Raw genomic sequence first — 22,184 nt, 5'->3', positions numbered from 1 at the left:
TCTTTGTCCTCTGAAATCCTTTCAACAAGTGTCAGGAAAAAAGATGCAGGAGGGACAGAAGACAAAACAAACTTATGCAGCATGCAATAAAAAACTAATAAGTGAAAGAGGGAGGAGGAGGAGCAGGAGAGAGAGAGAGAGAGAAAGTGAATGGCAGAGAAATTTGAAGAGTAGTTAAGTTGAATTGAGGTAGAAGGATTTGTGAATTCGAGATTGGTTAGGCCTGACACTGGACTACTAGGCCGCAGGCAACTAATTACACTCCACAGTCCACACTGCTAGGAAAGCAATGTTTCACTGAGCCATGAATTATGTATTAGTCCTAATACTCCTTTTCTGTGAGACACGGCACTGCATTTCTCTATTTCTCTGCCTTTTAGTTTTACTGAGTGATTTATGAATTCTTTAATTTTAAAAGATTTTAAAATACATTCTATTTAATACTTAACTATCATTGGTGTCATTGATTAGTTCAGTCTCATTATATAATTCACAATTTATGACTTTCGAGTTAAATTTTTAAATTATTTTTTTAAAGTGCTTCAACATTTTAAAAAAATATATATTTTACATCTGTTTTCCCAAGCAAAAATCTGAGTCGACTCGATGTTGGTTGAGTTGTGTATTGCGGTAAACCACTAGCTCCATCTACCGGCTGCTACTGGAACTATTTCAGGTTTGTGCGTTCAATACACATATAATGCTATACCGCACAAAAGAAACATGCAATTTGTTCCACATACCCATACCATGTCTTGAACATTCAGTTTGTGAATGGGGGTCGTGGGTGTTGAGATCACAAATAATGGTCCTCTTTAGTCCATTCAGGCGCTGAATTCAAAATGTGATAAAGGCCTAAAATTTGATAATTTTTGTTTTTAAAATAGACATGATTTTTTTTTTATTTTTATTTTTTTTTTTTGCAGTTCACATTATACAAGACTACCACTGTGTATGCACTTTGCCTGTTTCAGTAAGCTTTTCTTTCTTTTTTGTGCTGTCTCAAAGAAAGTATGAATATAATTTGAATTTCTTTTCATTACTGATGTATCTGTAAAATATAATGACTGTGTTTGCTGGCTAGCAGGAAACAAAATACATACACAAAGTTATTTACTCACCCTCAAGTTGTTCACCTTCATTGTGTGTGTGTGCGCGTGTGTGTGCTGTGTGTGTGTGTGTGTGTGTGTGTGTGTTTTCAATGGAATCTTACCCAATCTTTTCGTCAACAATCTTTACACCGCTCTTTTCAATACAAGAATAATTCATATTGACCATGGCTGTCCAGCTCCAAAATGGGGTAAAATTATCATTCAAATACCATAAAAGTAGTTCATAAAAGACTAGGAATATAGCACATGGACTACTTTAATTATGTATTTATACTGCACCTTTAAAAGTGCTTTATAGTATTTGTTCTTTTTTAATCGTGACAGGTATTGCTTACTATAAACTGTTATTCTATGGAAAAGAGCTGCTAAAATATATATCTTTTTATGTTCCAAAAAAAGATAGCATATGGTTTTGGTAAAACAAAAGGGTGAGTAAATGACAGAATTAAAAATTTTTAGGTGAACTACTTCTTTAACTGGTGGCTCATTTTTAGACACAAACCTGACAAGGACATGCCCAAAATAAAATTATTGCAGTTCATGAACCACTGTCCCCACTGTAGAAACACAACCCCGGGACAGCTGTAAAACTCATTTTTAATGTTGCATTTAAATACAACAAAAAGTGATAGTTCACCCCAAAATTAGAATTCTCTCATCATTTACTCACCCTCATGCCATTGCTAAGATGTGTTTGACTTTCTTTCTTCTGCTGAACACAAACAAAGATTTTTAGAAGAATATCTGTAGGTCCATACAATGCAAGTGAATGGTGACCATAACTAGTATAATCCAGATGGTTTTGGGTGAGATGAGAACAGACCGAAATGTAACTCCTTTATAAATTTTAAGCACAGGCAAGCATTTAAAAAAATAAACAAATCTTTTAGTGAATTTAAATCCTTTATTTCCAGTGTAGTCCTCACTTTTTAATTGATGAAACAAAGATTTATAACCTGAAAATATAATACATCAATTATGATTCATTATGCGTTTGTCTGTCTGTCTGTGTCATGTATGCCTGTTTTTTGCTTAGACTTTTATGTTGAAATTTTTGTTTAGTTCCTGTTTCCTGTTAGTTTTGTAGTCCTTTGTAGTTTCATTTTATGATTGGTTTTCCCCTGATTGTTTCTCCAGGTGTTCCTCATTCCCTATTTTGCCCCTGTGTATTTAAGTCCTTGTTTTCCCTGTTTTCTTTGTCAGTCTTTGCATGTATTGTTTGATGCTCTGTTTTGTTTTCTTATATTCTGAGTTACTTGTTAATCTTTTGTTTACATTAAAGCTGCATTTAGATCCTCATTCCTCACCTGCCCTATTTTTTTTTATTATTTATTTATTTATTTATTTTGCAACTTCTGCACCTAATGTGAAACTTGAGTACAAACTCCGGTATCCGGAATTATAGAATCATAATTAACACAAGAACAATGTTGAAACAAAGATAAAAGCAAGTAAACCAAATGTAACCAAGGATGTAATGGAGATTTTAAAATAAGAGTTGTCCCCTTTAAAGGGATAGTTCACCCAAAAATGAAACTCATCATTTACTCAACCTCATGCATCCCAGATGTGTATGACTTTCTTCTGCTGAACAAAAATGAAGATTATTTGGAAGAACTATGTCAGCTCCATACAATGCAAGTGAATGGGTACCAAAATTAAGCTCCAAAATGCAAATAGAGGCAGCATACAAATAATCCATTAGACTCCAGTGGTTAAAACATATTTCTTCAGAAGCGATATGATAGGCGTGGGTGAAACAGATCAATATTTAAGTCCTTTTTACTATAAATTCTCCTCCCTGCACAGTAGGTGGCAATATGCACATAGAATGTGAATTGGCAAAAACAAAAGAATGTGAAAGTTAAAGTGGAGATTGACAGTAAAAAATGAACTTAAATATTGATCTGTTTCTCACCCACACTTATATCATTTCAGAAGATATGGATAAAACCAATGGAGTCTTATGGATTACTTTTGCTGCGTTTATGTGCTTTTTGGAGCTTCAACGTTTCTGTCACATTCACTTGGATTGTAAGGACCTACAAAGCTAAAATATTATTCTAAAATCTGTTCTGCAGAAGAAAGTCATACACATCTGGGATGGCATATGGTGAGTAAATGATGAGAGAATTTCATTTTTGGGTGAACTATCCCTTTAATGGTTACGGCCCTAGGTAAAATATCTTATTGAATTTAAGTAGTCTATCTATCTAGTTGTTTGGAACAGTAAAAGTGATTAAGAAGAATACTTAAATTTCTCACAAATCTCATATTTATAAACTACCTGAACGTAATGTTGGCAAGTCGAAATTGGATTATATTAACCTTCCACAAGAGGGAGATATACTACTACTTTTCTTACAGTCTCTCTCGCTCTGCAGTTAAAATGCAGTATAGTTCAAAAGTACAATGTTGGTGAGACTCTCAAGTAAAAATCTCCAGAAGAAAAAATAAATATAGTTTTAAAACATTCACAGGCTCCTTAGGACCTGGCGTTGTGACCTGAGCTCTGTGACTAGTCACTTGATTAAACCTGTTAAGTCGTTTAAGACATGGGATGCCACAGTGACCCAGTCAGGTAAGTGAACATCATGATAAAACCTTTTAAAAGCGCATAAGTAATCCAGTAAAATGTCAAATGGTAACTCAGTATCACATTCTATAAGGTTCACATTTCTATTTGAAATGGTCCATGCGAGCATTACAGCACCATATTGCATTTGTCCGTATTTACAGCCAAACATCTCCCAGTGGAATGAAAAAGGCTTTTTAATCATTAAATATAAATATCTAATGATCCTTCTGAAAAGTCTTTCTGTAAAAGTCGTCTTAACAAGTATTTAGTAGGGACGAATGAACTGGCTAACCCCCCAGTTTGAATGGCATGCGACATAGGCTACTGTCCGCCAAGTGACATGAGAGGAATAGTAAAAAATCTCGGCCATTTCTAGCCAAATAAGCTAAAACTGGAGCTTTTTCTGGGAAAATGTCTCAGTTTTTCCCTCCAGATATTCCCTGCACGAAAAAGTACCTAAGAAGAGAATTTTTGCCCAGACACAGTGATGTCAAAGAGAAAAGGGTGCGCCTGCAGCAAACAATTTTATGGGTGCTCGTACACGTCCGCGCCCACACAAATACATACACACATGATCACCGAGACACACACACACACTGACAAGGTATGAGGTAAATGTTTGGTCACATGACTCCTGCAGTAGCTGTCAAAAGTGATACAGCAGCACATCCTTGACCAGCCATCCCGCTTCCAGCTGATTGGACTGCGATCAGGTGTTAGGGATCCTCTACAAAGTGCAGAATCACGATATCAAACAATGATATTTAGCAATAATGTCACCTTTTCATGTTACCTGATAAAAAAATTAATAATAAAAAAATTATATTAATTAACTTATTGATAAGTAGAATAACTGATAGAAAATAAAAATTGCCCACGAAACGAATTGACCTACTTAAAGCAATATATAGTCAAGTTGATCTTTCATTAAAGTGTTAAAATTGCTTTTGATATAAATCCATTTTTGAAAACATCATGCTGCAAAACAGATGTGATGTTATTACAGAAACTGAAGGGATAGTTCAAACAAAAATGAAACTTCTTTCATCATTTACTCACCCTTATGCCATCCCAGATGTGTCTGACTTTCTTTCTTCTGCAGAACACAAATATTTTTAGAAGTATTTTTCAGCTCTGTAGGTCCATACAATACAAGTGAATGGTGGCCAGAACTTTGAAGGTCCAAAAAGCCTACAAAGGCAGCAGAAAAGTAATCAATAAGACTCCAGTGGTTAAATATATATCTTCAGAAGCGATGTGATAGATATGGGAGAGAAACAGATCAATATAAGTCCTTTTTCACTATAATGTATCCTCCCTGCCCAGTAGGTGGCGATATGCATAAAGAATGTGAATCGCGTAAAACCAAATCAGAAGAATGTGAAAGTGAAAGTGATTGGAGATTGGTAGTAAAAAATTGCTTAAATGTGTTTCTCACCCACATCTATCATGTCGCTTCTGATAATATGGATTTAACCACTGGAGTCTTATGGATTACTTTTATACTGCCTTTTTGTGCTTTTTGGACCTTTAAAGTTCTGGCCACCATTCACTTGAATTGTATGGACCTAGAGAGCTGAGATATTTTTCTTAATCTTCATTTGTGTTCAGCAGAAGAAAGAAAGTCATACACATCTGGGATGCCATAAGGGTGAGTAAATTATGAGAGAATTTTCATTTTGGGGTGAACTAACCCTTTAATAGAACTTATTCAGAGTAGCGCTATATTTCATTCTTGACGGGAATGAAAACAAGGCTGTGAGAGATAGACATAGGCTACACCAGGGGTGGTGCCAGCGAATTTTGATTGCTGTGACTTCTCTTAAAAACAGCCACTTTTATCATAGTAAACTCCACACATTGCTCACTCCAATAGGATTGTTGAGTGTAAAACATGTTGAAGATTAGTGGACAGGTGGCCAGTTCATTAATGGGGCTTTTCCACTGCACGGTGTGGCTCGACTCGACTCGACTCTTCTCGCTTTTTGGGGGTTTTCCACTATGGATAGTACCTGGTACCTGGTACTTTTTTTAGTACCACCTCGGTCGAGGTTCCAAGCGAGCCGAGCCGATACTAAATTTGATGTCAAAACCCTGCAAATCACTGATTGGTCAGAGAGAAACGTCAATACCAGTGTCACTGGATTTGCGACATGGGACATCAACCCGCTAGTTTTAAAGCAACAGCGATAGCAGTATCATTTGTTCACGCGACTTTCGAATTGTAAAAGGAAATGGCTGTGCGCAAAACCACGCTGTGGTCAATAAACGAGGTGCAGGTGTTCCTCTCGTTAGTAGCTGAGGAGAGGATCCAACAAGAGCTGGATGGGGCGATGCAACTATGACGATCAGCCTATAATCCCACCCACGTGGAGGCTGCACTAAACTGCAGTGGAAAACTCGTAACGTGCCGTGGAAAAGTGCCATAAGATATGCTCTGTTTCCTCACAAAAGCAGTTTATTATTCTTGTCTCGTCTCCTCGCCAGTGAACCGCCATAAGAATGTCTATGGGACCACTGCATTATGCTTTTTTTTTGCTAACTTTGCAGGTTACCCTTGGTAGAAGGGCTCTGGTTGTTACAAAGCGGGGTCCGGGGGTGTTAGGTTAAAGGTGCACTCAGCGATTCCTGAGAAACACTGTTGATATTCAAACTCAACTGCCAAAACAAACACCTTCAGTGCTCCTTTGGAAGCTCCACCCTTGACTTATCATAATCCTTCTTTTTTAGTTTATATTCGTCTGACCTTTTTCTCTTGGTCTGTTTCTCAGCCATTTCTCCTCCTTGGAGTTTAGAAAGTTTGCATCAGCAAGATTTGCCATGGTTCTTCTAATTAATTTTCCACTCGCTCTTTCCCGGTCCCCATCCTGTGCGCAAGAACCATCCCCTGTTGCTGATTGGCTGGAGTAGTGTTGTGTGGATTGGTCTGATCCATTTTGTTTTTGTCCCATTTACAGAGCCAAGGCTGTGTACAAATACTAGATTTTAAAACAGCCCACCCACAGAATGGACAGCTAGCAGACTGTGAGGAGATATTTGCAGAATTTAACAAAAAGTGTATTGGATTAGAATTACTGAGTGCACCTTTAAAGGGGGCTGCTCCACCATTACTGAGAGAGAGTTGTTGTGAAACATGCAGTTGGAGTGCGCTTAATAAAGTTTCAAAAGTTATGTTTACCTCCTCATCTTCTCAATGTATCATGCCAGTACATATCCCACTTGATTGTTTTCTGTTCTATTTAAGTCATTTCTGTTTTTACGGAGTGAGAAACGCTCCAAACGATATAGTGCGTGAGCGGTCTGACCGATTCGGACCATTTTGCTAACCCGTTTGACTTGTTCTTTGAAAGAATCGACTCAAATGAGTAATTCATTCATAAATCAGGCATCACTAGTTCTGATTCTAAACAGGTGACAGAAATATGGGACACATGACATGATTGCTAAAATATTGTCTGGGAAAATGTTTCTTCATACAGAGGATAATCTGTTGGCTGGTACAAACATTTGCTGGGGGTGCTACAGGGGTGCTAAGGACTCTCTTGGGGAGGCTGAAGCAGCCCCTACACCCCCCTTTGACCCAGGGTCACCCAGCCATGCTTTACAGTCTCTTCAGCTGTACAGAATAAAGGCCTAGATCACATCTAATTTTCACAACATGTGTTTTAAAGTTTTTTGTCCATTTTTGTTTTTTTTTAATGTTCCCACAGCTGAACATCTCGTTTTCATTCCTGTCAAAAAATATTAATTTTGCCGCTACTATAAATAACCTCTATAAAGGCAATTTACCCATTCCACTGACATTTTCCTCGCATGATCTTTTGGCAATGTTCAGGCTACATCACGATCATTTAATTTGCTTCAGTCTGACTCTCTGATCCACAGGATGAGTAAGGGCTGAAATGTGTTTCATAATGGTTGCTTGATTCAGACACGAAACAATGATAGCAAAACTTTACACTTGATCCCTTGATTGGGAGTTATTACCCCGCCTATGTCGCAAGTCAACCCGTGTCAGAGGAGGTGATACTGGGGTTGGAAAGTAGGGAAAGTGGGACAGTGGAGAGAGGGCGTAGTGTGTTGTGCACGCGCCTCAGCCTCGGGAATCTCGCGCTTTCAGGTTGATGTATTGACTACGCGGAGTTCATCGCGTGCTTCCATCGCGAGGAAGCGGCACGCGCGCGGAGTGTGTTAGTACGGAGTGAATGAAAACGCCAAATTTGAAAAGCGGGCTGGAGGAAATGGCATTTCAGCTCTTTTCGCAGACAGAGCGGGGCGATGCTGCTGGTGGTAGCGGTGACGCCTGGTCAGGGATGGAGCTTTAATATAGCAGGATATATCTACAGCAACCGAAGAAGATGGTGAATTCAAGTGTTTTATCGTCATGGCAAACGGAATCGGAAGCATTATGTTGAAATGCGTGGTCGTCGGCGACGGCGCCGTTGGGAAAACTTGTCTGCTGATGAGCTATGCCAACGACGCCTTTCCCGAGGAATATGTGCCCACTGTCTTTGATCATTATGCAGGTAAATGAACCAGTATGCTTTTAGGACTTATATCATTCACGTTAAGCAAATTATTACAGTGTGCATTTGATGTGAAAGTGTGTGTACAGTCCAATCAGTGATATAACAGAGACCTTGAAAGCGTCGTGCAGTGACTTGCATTGTGTTGCGCCTGTGTTTCTATGATGGAAACCACCTGTGGGGCTGAGGATGCAACTGGTGCACACCAGCATCTGTCTTCTCGCACAATTCATCCCCCAGAAAAAAATAAATAAAACACATCACCAATCTGTACAGCCCATATTGTGCTCAAAATTGTAGTGTTTCTTCATGTAGGATTATTAAATTAAGTTAAATCCATTTGAGTCTGGATATTTGAGAAATAAATATTTGTAATTTCCTTTTCAGTCAGTGTGACGGTTGGGGGGAAACAATACCTACTGGGGTTGTATGACACTGCGGGTCAGGTAGGTTAAAACCCTTATTCTCTCTTTGACCTGTGGCTTTTTTCATTGGGAACAGTAACTCAGTACAGGGAAAAATACACTGTGGCCTGTTCATCTTTTATAAAGTCTTATCATTACTTGACATTTTATGCCTAAAGAATCACCAAGTCCTTGCCAAGCTCAACAGGTAAGTACACACTGGAGTCTACCAGGGAAAAAATAAACATGCTAAGCTGTGGGAATACAGCAGCAATCTGAAATATTTACTTTGTGTCATGCTTTAAAGGAATGTTCCAGGTTCAGTACAAGTCAAGCTAAATCAACAGCATTTGTGTCATTATGATGATTACCATAAAATTTATTTCGACTTGTCCCTCCTTTAAAAAAAGCAAAAGTCTGGGTTACAGTGAGACACTTATGTAAGTGAATGCGACCAATCCGTAAACGTTATAACACTCACTGTTTCAAAAGTATAGCCACAAGACGTACACAATATGCGTGTTTACATGATTTTAATGTGATAAAATCACTTCTGTGATAGTTATAGACAATTTTACAACTTTGTTGCCATGAAGACGTGATGCTGTAAACCCTAAAATGACAATTTTCTTTTACAGCTTTACAGTTTTACCAAAAGATTTACTGTGTTTTTATAAAATTGTAAGCTTCACATTTCAGCCTTTAAAATCTCCAACAACTGGCTCCATTCACTTCCACTGTAAGTGCCTTACTGTAACCTTGATTTTTTGCTTTTTAAACCCTCCTATTACTTTCGGTCATTTTTGACCGGAATCTGTTTTTCATATTTAATAAAAATTGTTTCCTTTATCTGATAGGTACAAGACTTAGTGACTTTGCTCCCACTTGCTATCTGAACACACACAAAAATGACTAAGTGGTCATAAAAAAAAGTGACCCCTTTTACCTTTGCTGTCAAAATTGACCGGCCATAGGAAATGAATGGAAGAGACAATAAAACAGAGCAAATATTTGTTTTTTTTTTTTTTTTTTTGGGGGGGGGGATTTGTGAAATACAATCTGTAAATCAGCCACAATGTATTAAAAACACACATAGAAATGAAGGGGTGACTCTGTAAACATCCAGAGTGCAAAACATACCCACCTACACACACACACACACACACACACACTTACACACACACACACACACAAATGTATGTAAAGAAGTAGTGAGACTACAACACAGAGCTTTTTTCTGAAATTTGTCAAATAAAATCTATAAATTAGCCACAATGCAGAACACACACAGAAATAAATGGGTGAGACTAAAACTGGCAGGAGGCAGAACACACAACCCAAAACAGACACATACACACACACTTGTATTGAACCTGGAATATTCCTTTAATTATGTTGTTGAAAATTAAATCAGCCCTATTCTTATGAATGTAGAAGATCTTTATGTCTTTACTCTCAGTGCTGGTCTAGTCTGGAGGAACAAGAATATGTAGGTTTAACAGCATAATTGGGAAGTTTACGCTTTTTCAATTGAAACCTATAATCTGACAGGCAAAGTCTTTGTGAAGACACCTCTATCCATCTTATTTTTCAGCTAAACTAGGGCGCCGCCATAATCAACCTTGAATGTGCACCACTTCCGGTATAAGCTACTTCCAGCTATTTTAGCTTTACAGAAATACTACATTATGCTGCTTTTTATTACAGGCTGGCAATATACACTACCGGTCAACAGTTTAGGGTCACTTACTCTTATTATTATTTTTAACATTTAAGGATAAAAGTAAAGTCATCAAACCTATGGAAGAACAGATATGGAACTATAGGTATTGTGTTGTGACTAAAAAAATCCAAAATAAATCAAAATTATGTTACATTTTAGCATCTTCAAAGTAGCTTCCCTTTGCACAGAATTTGCAGACATGTACTCTTGACATTTTCTCAACCAACTTCTTGAGGTATCACCCTGGGATGCATTTTATCCATCAATACTGGGCACTTATTGTCTGCTTTTCTTTTTTTATTCGGTCCAAATAATCAATTTCAAAAACATTTTTTTATTTATTGAATTTTTTATTATTAAATAAAATTGTAGTTTTGTAATGAAATAAATTAATATGTTGGCACAATTATATTTTTGTCTACAAAACTAATTTCAAACATTTAAGCATACACCTTCAGATCAATAGGTTATTAAGATCATGAGAAACATTTCAGTCAAATGACATTATTATCCTTAATTGCGATTTTCATAAACTCATTGGTTTAGAGCACACACAGTTTTACCGTTTAAAGCATTTTGCCATCGTTTTATCACACGCTGTTGCTGCAGACAGAATGAATGAGAGATCAGGCGCTGACAGGACAGTCCTCTGCGCCATCTGACATACCTCCACAAACTTTACACAACCAGCAGAGAGGTGAAAATGCTGCTTCAACTGTCTTTGCACCAAAACGGCATCTTGTTTCATCTTGGCAAAAAAATAACTGCATTTTACTCTCCGTTCTTGTCAGAGCATTCTCTCTTTCTTAATGGTGTATAGTAAACACACGCAGATCAGCATTCAGCATGGCTTATGAAACATCGCCTTTGGAAATAAATGAATAAATAAAGGCATCATCGGAGGTTATGCAGGTACATATTGAACAGAGGTTTACATGGAGACGAGAAAGACTGCATCGTCATGATCTCAGTAAAGAAATAAGCACATTTTATTACCGTCTCTTCAATACAACACACAGCAACAAGTGAATGATTTACTTACTCTTTTACTATAAATGCTGACGTTAGAAAATTATCCGACATTGGCACATACAGTTGAAGTCAGAAGTTTACATACACTTAGGTTGAAGTCATTAAAACTCATTTTTTAACCACTGCACAAATTTAATATTTGCAAACTATAGTTTGCCAAGTTGTTTAGGACATCTACTTTGTGCATGACACAAGTAATTTTTCCAACAATTGTTTACAGACAGATTGTTTCATTTTTAATTGACTATATCACAATTCCAATTTGTCAAACGTTTACATACACTAAGTTAACTGTGCCTTTAAGCAGCTTGGAAAATTCCAGAAAATGTCAGACCTTTAGACAATTAGCCAATTCGCTTCTGATAGGAGGTGTACTGAATTAGAGGTGTACCGAGGTGTACCTGTGGATGTATTTTAAGGCCTACCTTGAAACTCAGTTCCTCTTTGCTTGACACCATGGCAAAATCAAAAGAAATCAGCCAAGACCTCAGAAAAAAAAGGTTCAAGTCTGGTTCATCCTTGGGAATCATTTCCAAATGCCTGAAGGTACCACGTTCATCTGTACAAACAATAGTACGCAAGTATAATCACCATGGGACCATGCAGCCATCATACCGCTCAGGAAGGAGACGCATTCTGTCTCCTAGAGATATAGGACTCGTTTTACTGTGGAATATTTAATATAACTAATAATAACTATATTAGTTATTTAATATAACTACATTTACAAATGTAGTTTGGTGCAAAAAGTGCAAATCAATCCCAGAACAACAGCAAAGAACCTTGTGAAGATGCTGGAGGAAACAGGTAGACAAGTATCTATATCCACAGTAAAACTAGTCCTATATCGACATAACCTGAAAGGCTGCTCAGCAAGGAAGTATCCACTGCTCCAAAAATGCCATAAAAAAATCCATACTACAGTTTGATGACCATCGTTATGTTTGGAGAAAAACGGGTGAGGCTTGCAAGCTGAAGAACACCATCCCAACCATGAAGCATGGGGGTGGCAGCATCATGTTGTGGGGGTGCTTTGCTGCAGGAGGGACTGGTGCACTTCACAAAATAGATGGCATCATGAGGAAGGAAAATTATGTGGATATATTGAAGCAACATCTCAAGACATCAGCCAGGAAGTTAAAGCTCGGTTGCAAATGGGTCTTCCAAATGGACAATGACCCCAAGCATACCTCCAAAGTTGTGGAAAAATGGCTTAAGGACAACAAAGTCAGGTATTGGAGTGGCCATCACAAAGCCGTGACCTCAATCCGATAGAAGATTTGTGGGCAGAACTGAAAAAGCGGTTGCGAGCAAGGAGGCCTACAAACCTGACTCAGTTACACCATTTCTGTCTGGAGGAATGGGCCAAAATTCCAGCAACTTATTTTGAGAAGCTTGTGGAAGGCTACCCAAAATGTTTGACCCAAGTTAAACAATTTAAAGGCAATGCTACCAAATATCAACAAAGAGTATGTAAACTTCTGACCCACTGGGAATGTGATGAAAGAAATAAAAGCTGAAATAAATAAATCTCTCTACTATTATTCTGACATTTCACATTCTTAAAGTAGTGATCCTAACTGACCTAAGACAGGGAATGTTTTCTATGATTAAATGTCAGGAATTGTGAAAAACTGGGTTTAAATGTATTTGGCTAAGGTGTATGTGAACTTCTGATTTCAACTGTAATTCTGCTGTACATCTTGCCATTGTGTGATAGTTTACAAGCCCATATCACTAAATTCTGGTATTATAACCTTCTAGTTATTTACACTGCGGTCAGTGACAGTGGAACTTTGTCACATTTGTTGGAAATGCAGCCGCTGCTTACTTCTATGTTGCAAAATAAGGTGGATTGACTACCTCTAAAGTTTGCCTGAGTAATTGTATTGTATTTTCAGGCTGTCTGTCTGGTGAGGTTGTTGCTAAAACAGCGCACTTTATGCTTTGGAATCTACCAAGCGATGTAGATTGAACTCTGAGTCTGATGTCAGAAAAGAGCTTCTTGCTCAGGGCTAATAATTCAGAAGCAGTCTGAGCAAGTACGGTTCAAAAATCTAATATCTGTATATCTGTCAGCGCTGAAGTCTTTGATCTCTGATTATTTAAACTATGGACTGCATGTCTAGAGATTTTTTTTTTTCTTCTGAAACCCAACAAGTTTCACTTCATCTGACTATTTCTTTTGAACAGTTGAAGATGGCTGACTTTTCCAATGCTTTCCCAATAAATGCATTAAATCGATGCTTGTGATGCACTTTTAATACATAGAATGTGTTAGTATGATAATCTCAATGATAGAGATGCGCCAATGTATCGGCAGATAAAAGCAATTATGTGCACTTTATTGGACATTAGCTGATTGTTTAAAAAAATGATGATCAAGGCCAATTATTTCTTGTCAAAAGGGGGTGGAAAAGTGTGTTTTGTGTGAAAGCAAATGTCTCCTGTGTGGAATTAATTGTGTGACAATGACAGCATAGCGATTTATAATCTTTGCTACAATTTCATGAGGTGCAACTACCATTTAAACTTAACATAACTGATTTGATTACTCACTTTAAAGCTTGACACAGCAAGGAAAATTAGTTGTTAAAGCTAATGCAGAGACTGTTTCAGCTTAAAAGGGACAGTTTTTCTGATTAAGAATTCAGTGAATATGGGCTAAGAACATTAACATTAAGAAATTAGATTTCTTTGAGATGAAAATTATTTAAATATCTGCCGAAGATGTGTAATTATCAGAGATTTAAAAAAAACAAGGAAGCATAAAAAAGCAAAAACACCAAACTATTGGTATCAGTATTGACAGATGTTGTTCTAAATAATTGGCACACACATTTTGTATTGGTGCATCCCCTGAAAATTTTTTGGAGTGGGGTTTACTTAAACCTAGGAAACAATTGCCACACAGAAACTGATATTAAATTTAACAGACCATATTTTCAAGTAAAGGCTTCACGCAATTCTTGGTGGCTTTAAAGGGGTCATGAAATGCTGTAAAGGGGTTACACATAACGCACATCCAACACATTGCATCCGAATGTATTAAACTGTTCATCTCAAGCACAACTATTTACCCTCAGCACCATAAACTATCAAACAGACATGACATGTAAAATATTCATGAATGAAATAGTTTACGGTAAATTGGTATCAAGTGATCTAAGATGTCTGCCTAGTGCATGAATTATACAAAAATAATCCAAAATAGTCCAGATGGGTCCCCTTTGGTGTTCAGGAATAGTGAGGCCACAGTAGGCCTATTTGTCATTCTCTCTCTCTGTTTATGAACTGAAGCACCAGTAGGATAGTTGCGGAAGTAGAGAACAAGGTGTTTTTGCAGCTTGGTTTCAATAAATGCTTTTATTGCTTTGGGGATTAAGTTTTGAGTTCTGACATTTACAGTATGTTTTTATAGTAGAAAGACCTCTTATTTGTCAAAATATCAAGGAAAGTTTGATTCCTCATGACATGACTCCTTTAAGTAGAAATTCTCATGTAAAGTAGCCTAACCTAACCCATACCTTGAAATACTCTATTTCAGGTCAATTTTACTCACTCTTTATACATTTTACTCAAGCAAAGTAGCACTGAATTAAGCCATGCTTTTAAAAGTGTTTTAGCATTTCAGTGCTTTTGTAACATACTTAGTCATGTACCACATGACAGATGGAAGCATTCTATAGGGTAGCTTAACGCATTCTATGTAGTCTTTTAGTCAATATCACCTTGCATTAATGACAATAGAATAATGATACAGAGCTCCTCACTCAGACCTTAACACTTGGTACACGATGACTGTAACAAGCAACAGATCATTCTTTTTGATCATGCATGGGTAATTTTGAGTAGAAAATAAACTTCAGACTTTACAAAACAAGAGGTTATCGGACTTAACAAAATCAACAATTAAAACAGTGTAAATCAGCTTGCAAACAGTGAAACCATGCAAGCTCATTAATTATTCAAGCCCAGTGCATGTTAGTAATAACATCTTTGACAAGTTAAGTAAAATGTACTTGTTTTTATTTACCTGTGAAATTTAAACACATAAGCAAATAAATATGACAAAGTTTTCTCCTTTAGGATCGATACATGATGATGACACATTGTAAAGATAACAAATAATAATGAATAATATTTAGAACATTAAATCTGACATGTTTTAATTGAGTACAAATGTAGAATTTACTTAATATTTTAAGTTAACACTTAAACTAAATTATTAAATGTAGAAAGTACTTTACTGCTATATTTACTTCACCATAAAATATTTTTTTTTAGTGTAGTGTTATTCTGACTTTATAAAACCTTATGTCCTCACATTTGCATGCAGATTTTCATGGCGATCAGGAAACAGATTGCACACACACATGCACAAACTTTTGCCAAATACAATTAATCTGAACCTCAAGACAAACCATGAGATAAAATCCACTTTTAAGCTAACAGTCATTAAACATAATGTAGTAGTAGATCTGACACAGCTTCTTTGTTCCATTGGGACCCATCTAAAGAGTCCTCCTGTTAAAAAAACAAAGAATATAAGTGGTGGGCCAGATGTGTCACTGAGGTATAGGTGGTGTGGTTTAGTTTCTAAGCAGTTCAAATGCAGAAAACCCTCCCCATGTGTACCCTCTCTCCACAGCTGGCACCAGTTAGAACCAAACAGAAACCATAACCGATCAGTTGATCAAGAGGGTTTGTTTAGCCGAGGAACAGGATGGAGGACATGGGTCAAAATCAGAGCTAAACAGACTTAAGGAAAACAATATGAGGTTTACATTTTGTATTTTCCCTCTTCTAATGATCATGATCAGGAATGAATGTTGTGCACCCAAGATACATGAAGAAAGTTCAAAGCAGCTTGTGCATTTGGCCTTAAGAGATGATGGCATGCTGCCATTTCTGAGAAGCATCAGCAGCCCTTTACTGATCACTTACGAACTGGTATATCCTCCACATCACATCGCATTTACCAGGGCATTAGAAAACAGTCTCACATAAAGGCCCTTTGAGGCAAATCAAAGAATAGTTTCCAAGTTTATGTTTCAGTTGCCAAAGATTTCAGGTCTTTGAACCATGAGTGTTTGATTGGAATAAAATGCATTTCGCAGAGTTGTGTTTGAAATATCAGATGATTTGGAACTGTTTCCATAGACTGAACTAATCTGTTGATTGTACTTAAGACATCTCACATCCATAATTAGATTTTTTCAGCAGTAATATTGTGCATTTGACTGCAACATTCTGATTAATACATACACTCCCTTCTGCATTGACTAGATAAAGAACCTCATCAAAATTCCCTCTGCATGACATTTGGTGACTTGCCCTTCTCAGGCTCATGTTTTAATGACAGTGTGCGCCATAGCCATTTGATGTCAAACCTCCTTGAGACGAGAGAAAAACTTTGCTTTATCAGACTGGCGCAGTTTTCTGAAACACTTGGTGTGATGTTGAAATTGTATCTAAATTGGAAAAATAAGCAGGTGTTCATTCTATTTTAGCATGTTAAAAATAGTTGCAGAGCCTGTGGGTACCAAGAAGGAGGGCATCTCTTGGCTCAGAAGCAGATGCATGTCAGTTGAATGACTTCACAGACTCTGTCTTTTTGGTCCTGACACGCTTTTTGCCTCAGGAGGAGTCAGAGAGTAAGTTGGCTAGTGTCAGTAAAGAGACAATCTCTTTAGATGTTGGCATCTGTCTTGCAGCTCCATCTCTGCTGTCAAATCCTGACCTCAGCTCTACACCTTTCACTCTTTTCTCTGAGGTGATGTTTTAACTGGGCTTTGAACTGATATGCTTTCCTTATTGAGCTTCAGATTCTTGAGAGAGGGGACTGGGCCCCAGATGTGAATCACAGCTGCAGTATGCATTTCTTTTTCAATCCAGGAAACTCCCACCCTCGAGGACCCTACTGTTGGTTGCCCTTCTGATCTTTCAAGGGCTCGAGCTGCTTCATGACCACAAACTAAATAACTAGAAGGGTTTCTTCCAGTTTCTTCTATATTTGTTCATGATAGAACCATTGATTTATTGTATTTGAAAAATCATTTGGTCCTGTCATTCATAACAGCTTTGAATTCTTACAGGGATGGAGTTTTCTTTGTGGAATGAAAGAAGGGCATTGATTTGAGCATGTACACGCACATACACTTTTATACCTATTACAAGTGGAGACAGGACTGAAAAAGCACACAAATCGCAGACCACTAGGGATGCACTGATACAGAAATTTTGGCAGATTATTTATGTTATGACTGATAAGTGGTCATTAACAATTAATTTTTTTAGCAAAGTGTAGAGAACTTCTTGCCTGCATCTCACTTCAGTTCGGACAATTCTGTCATAGACTCTGCAATCTTCGGATTTATTGCAGTTTAACCACAGTATGTTTTATTATACTTATAAATATATTAGTGTAGTTACATTATACTATCATAAACTGTATATTATTTAAGATATTTTAGATCACTTAACCCAACAATACACATAATCCTATCCAATTATAAACAATATAAAACTCGTCACAGCATGTAACATGCAGGTAAATGTAGTCACAGTCATAATATAGATATTTTTGAACACCTAACCCTGTGCCTAAAACTAACCAAGGACATTCCAATAACCAACCAACAATATAAAAGACATAATAAGCAGATACAAGTACTGTCACAATTATTTTTTTTAAAAGCACAATAGAAGTATTCCAAATGATTTATGCTGCATTCAAAATCCTCCAAAGTCACACAATAGCTCTGTCTGAGGAACAGATTGAAGCTTAAAGGGATTATTCAGAAGCAATATAATAGGTGTGGGCAGTCGCAGCCCATGTATTTTAAGTCAAGGCCTTCAGTGCGATTCATGCCATTAAGAAAACAGTTTCACAATGAATAAGACACCGTATGCCCATCATACATTACGTGGCAGTCAACTAATAATACCAGTTGACATTTTAAAAACACGTCCACGCACAAAAGCCAGAACCAAGGAGGTCTAATACCAAGACAAAGCTCTCTAATAATATTTGCAATTAAAATTTAGCTTGCAATAAATTTTGTTTCGTTAGGGTACACGGTTACTTTTCAAAACTTGATCCAACACTGAATGCTCAAGCAGCCTAATTTACACTTAGAAAACTCCTGATGTTGCTGTAACAATGCAAAAAGCACTTACCAATTTACGTGAAGTGAAAATCAGTCCTCCTTTCCTGTTTAATTAATCAATCGCACAATCATGCAGAACATCTCAGGTTTTTAAATCCATAAGGATCTCTTTCCTAACGGCAGTAACAGCAGTGATGACAGCTGTCTCGTCAGCAAGATCTCGCGCTCTTCGCTTTCAAATTACGTATATCGCTTAAAGCGTGATTGCGTCACTCAAGGCCAGCTAGAAGGCCTGGACTGGGACATATCCTAAAGACCACACCCACCAAGAACAAATAAATCAATCTGATTTGCTGATGAATCTGACAATCTAACTTTAGATGCCTATTCACTGCAGTGTTGAGGGATTCTGTGGAAATTCTGAAGGCCTGAGGGGGTGGAGCTCAGACTCGCGTGCTGCTTCAGCATGGTTTCGGGCATGCGATTTGTGAAACGGTTGTGACACTTTGCTTGTAAGTATCGAGGAAAAAATTCTGATTGGATAAACTTCATTTTTTGCTATTCGTTTTTAGATGAATTAGGAGTGGACAGCGATTGAAAATACATTGGCAAAAAGGTAAATGATAATATTTATTTATTAGGCATGTTATGCCAGCAGAGAAGGCTTTGCTGACCCTGAGAAATCACCACTGGGTATAGGTGAGAAACATATCAATATTTAAGTCCTTTTTTTACTATAAATCTCCACTTTCATAGTAAAAAAGGATTCAGATATTGATCTGTTTCTCACCCAAAGTAATTGCATTATTTCAGAAGACATATATTAAACGACTGTACAATTCTAAAAGTCTTCGTTTTGTTCAGCAGAAGAAAAGAGTCAGACACATCTGGGATGGCATGAGGGGGAGTAAATGATAAGAGAATTTTCATTTTTGGGTGAACTATCCCTTTAAGGTTTTAATTGTTAAAAATCTTCCTCTCTGTGAAGGCAGTCACATCTCATTCAAAAATATACATCCAAACATTAGAATGTCGCAGTTGGTCACAAAACAAACGAGAGCAAATGGCACTTGCCATCAGCGACGTCAGCACAGGCAATTTTAAATGTTTATGGTGCAGACTTAAATTAGCATCTATTGCTCACACAAAGCCATCACATGTCAACGGAAGATCCGAAATACACCGCACAAATATGCATGAATTATTTTGATCATTTTTATATTGCTTTTCTAATTTTTTTGAGTCGCAACACGTACATTCTGAAAACTCCCTTTGTGTTCCCACAGCAGACAAAACAATAAGCAAATAAGCATTAAATAAAGCAATGAGTAAATGATGACAGAATTTTCCATTTCATTTTAAAATGTAGCCTTGGTAAAGTAATGAATCCTCCTAAATTAGTTAAAATATGGACGTTTCGGTGATTCAGGCAATGGACCAAGGAGGACGTTTTGATGGCACAGGCAAAATGTTGCTATAGGGATGTATCATTATAAGATTCAGTTGCAGATTTCAAGTGAACGAATTTAGTACAAAAGCTGGAGCAAAAGTGTTACTTTGGAATAGTAGAGAGAGGTTTTTATTTTTTTTAATTTTTTTTCATGGTTATAAATTATGTGCTTGTGGAAGAGATGTGTCTTTAGCCATTTTTTGAAGTTGTGATGGTCTCAGGTGGAGGATGGAAGCTTGTTCCATCACAAAGGGGACTGGCATGAAGGTTTGAGCATTACTTACTCACCACAGATGATGATAACCTTACAAGACCACCTTTGCTTCCCCCTCAGGTGTTTTGTTTTGCTTGGTTAGGGATTTAAGAGAGCAGTGTGTTCTTGCAGACAGGTGCAGGAATTTATGCTGGTACACTTCTGAATCATCTACCCTGAATCTGACTCAAACTCTGTGAGAGAATAGTCCTGACTGAGCTTTATTTGGGCTGATTAACCTGCCTGTGTGTGTTTACTTGCTGTAACGCACAACAATCTTCAATTAATCTGAATCGTCTGAGTAAACAAAGCCATGAATTATTCTCTTTGGAAAACTGCACAGGAATCTCTCTTCATCTCCCTCCCTCCCTTAAGTCTTCCTTCCTGCATCTCCTTTGGAATATAAAAAATTCCTTGGATTATCATCCAGCCATTACATTCCCAAATTTATTTTTCTCCAAAAAAAATTATGGGACTTGTCAGTTATTTTAATTTGTTGGTTTCTCTCTCTCTCTCTCATTCCCTCTGATTCCTTTTCTCTTATATAAGGTTTGAAGTGCTAACAGCAAAGAGACGATCAGCAGCAAATTGACCCACTTATTGCACCACAGCAGATCTACAGGAGTTCACACAGATAAACATACACTTCATTTTACAGAAGATTGACAAAGGCGGACCTCAGAGTAGACAAATCTCAGACACAGAGTTTCAATCTAATGAAATTAGAAGTACAGAAATACATGCATATACTGTATATGCAGCAGCATTTCCTACAGAATTCAGCTCTTGCAGCAGGGGGAAATGCTCCGCCAACCCATAAAATGTGTAATACTAAAACATCTGAAATTTTACAGCAGTCTCATCTAAATATCACAGGGGTCTACTTTTCTCAATGCTTACGTCTAGTTTTATTCATATAGAATGATTCTTTTAAGTAGATTATGGTCCTTTTCTTCAGTCACTGAATAAGACGTAATGCAGTCATGTGTTGACTTACATTTATGTTGTCCTTGGCAGATACCTTAAACAAATACTCTAACAGAGTGTTAAAGGGCAGTTCACCTAAAAAAAAAAAAATTACATTTCTGTCATTATTCACCCTCATGTCTGTATGAATTTGGCTCTTTCGTAGAACACTAAAGGAGATGTAGGCAGTATGTCTCAGTCACCATTCACTGTACCTGCATCTTTCTTTCCATACAATAAAAGTGAATGTTGACTGGAGCTAACATTATCTCTAACATCTCCTTTTATTTTCCACAGAAGAAAGAAATTCATATAGGTTTGCAACAACACAAAGCTGAGTAAATGATTACAGAAATTTCATTTGAGTGAACTATCACTTTAAGAGTACAAGTCAATACTCGGTTACATTTAAAATAAAAAATTTAACAAATGAAATCCTGAGAGAACCTTGCTTATGTATATTAAAAATAGACTGATAATAATATTTTAATTTGATTTATTAATATTATAGTATTAATATTGCTATCATTATTGTTTATATTACATATTTATTAAAACTGCCCAAGGGAGATGAGATGTACTGTTGAAGTCAGAAGTTAACAATACACCTTAGCCTTATACACATTTAAACTCAGTTTTCACAATTCCTGACATGTAATCGTAGAATAATTCCCTGTTTTAGGTCAGTTAGGATCACTATTTATTTTAAGAATGTGAAATGTCAGAATAATAGTAGAGAGAATGATTTATTTCAGCTTATTTCTTTCATCACATTCCCAGTGGGTCAGAAGTTTACATACACTTTGTTAGTATTTGGTAGCATTGCCTTTAAATTGTTTAACTTGGGTCAAACGTTTTGGGTAGCCTTCCACAAGCTTCTCACAATAAGTTGCTGGAATTTTGGCCCATTCCTCCAGACAGAACTGGTGTAACTGTGTCAGGTTTGTAGGCCTCCTTGCTCGCAAGCGCTTTTTCAGTTCTGCCCACAAATTTTCTATCGGATTGAGGTCAGAGCTTTGTGATGGCCA

General features: G+C 37.1%; 1 protein-coding gene across 1 annotated transcript in view; it reads left to right on the top strand.

Moving 5' to 3' along the window:
* The first annotated feature begins 7,719 nt into the window (after positions 1-7,719).
* rhoq (ras homolog family member Q) overlaps positions 7,720-22,184 on the top strand; it is a 35,439-nt gene continuing 20,974 nt past the window's right edge. Inside the window, exons 1-2 of the mRNA XM_051667718.1 lie at positions 7,720-8,216; positions 8,604-8,662. Coding sequence (XP_051523678.1) covers positions 8,075-8,216; positions 8,604-8,662 — 201 coding nt within the window. The 5' untranslated portion in view covers positions 7,720-8,074. The remainder of the gene's footprint in view (positions 8,217-8,603; positions 8,663-22,184) is intronic.

This window comes from Myxocyprinus asiaticus, chromosome 32, assembly GCF_019703515.2.
Source record: "Myxocyprinus asiaticus isolate MX2 ecotype Aquarium Trade chromosome 32, UBuf_Myxa_2, whole genome shotgun sequence".
NCBI classification, from domain to species: Eukaryota; Metazoa; Chordata; class Actinopteri; order Cypriniformes; family Catostomidae; genus Myxocyprinus; species Myxocyprinus asiaticus.
This window is presented reverse-complemented; position numbering and strand designations above follow the sequence as displayed.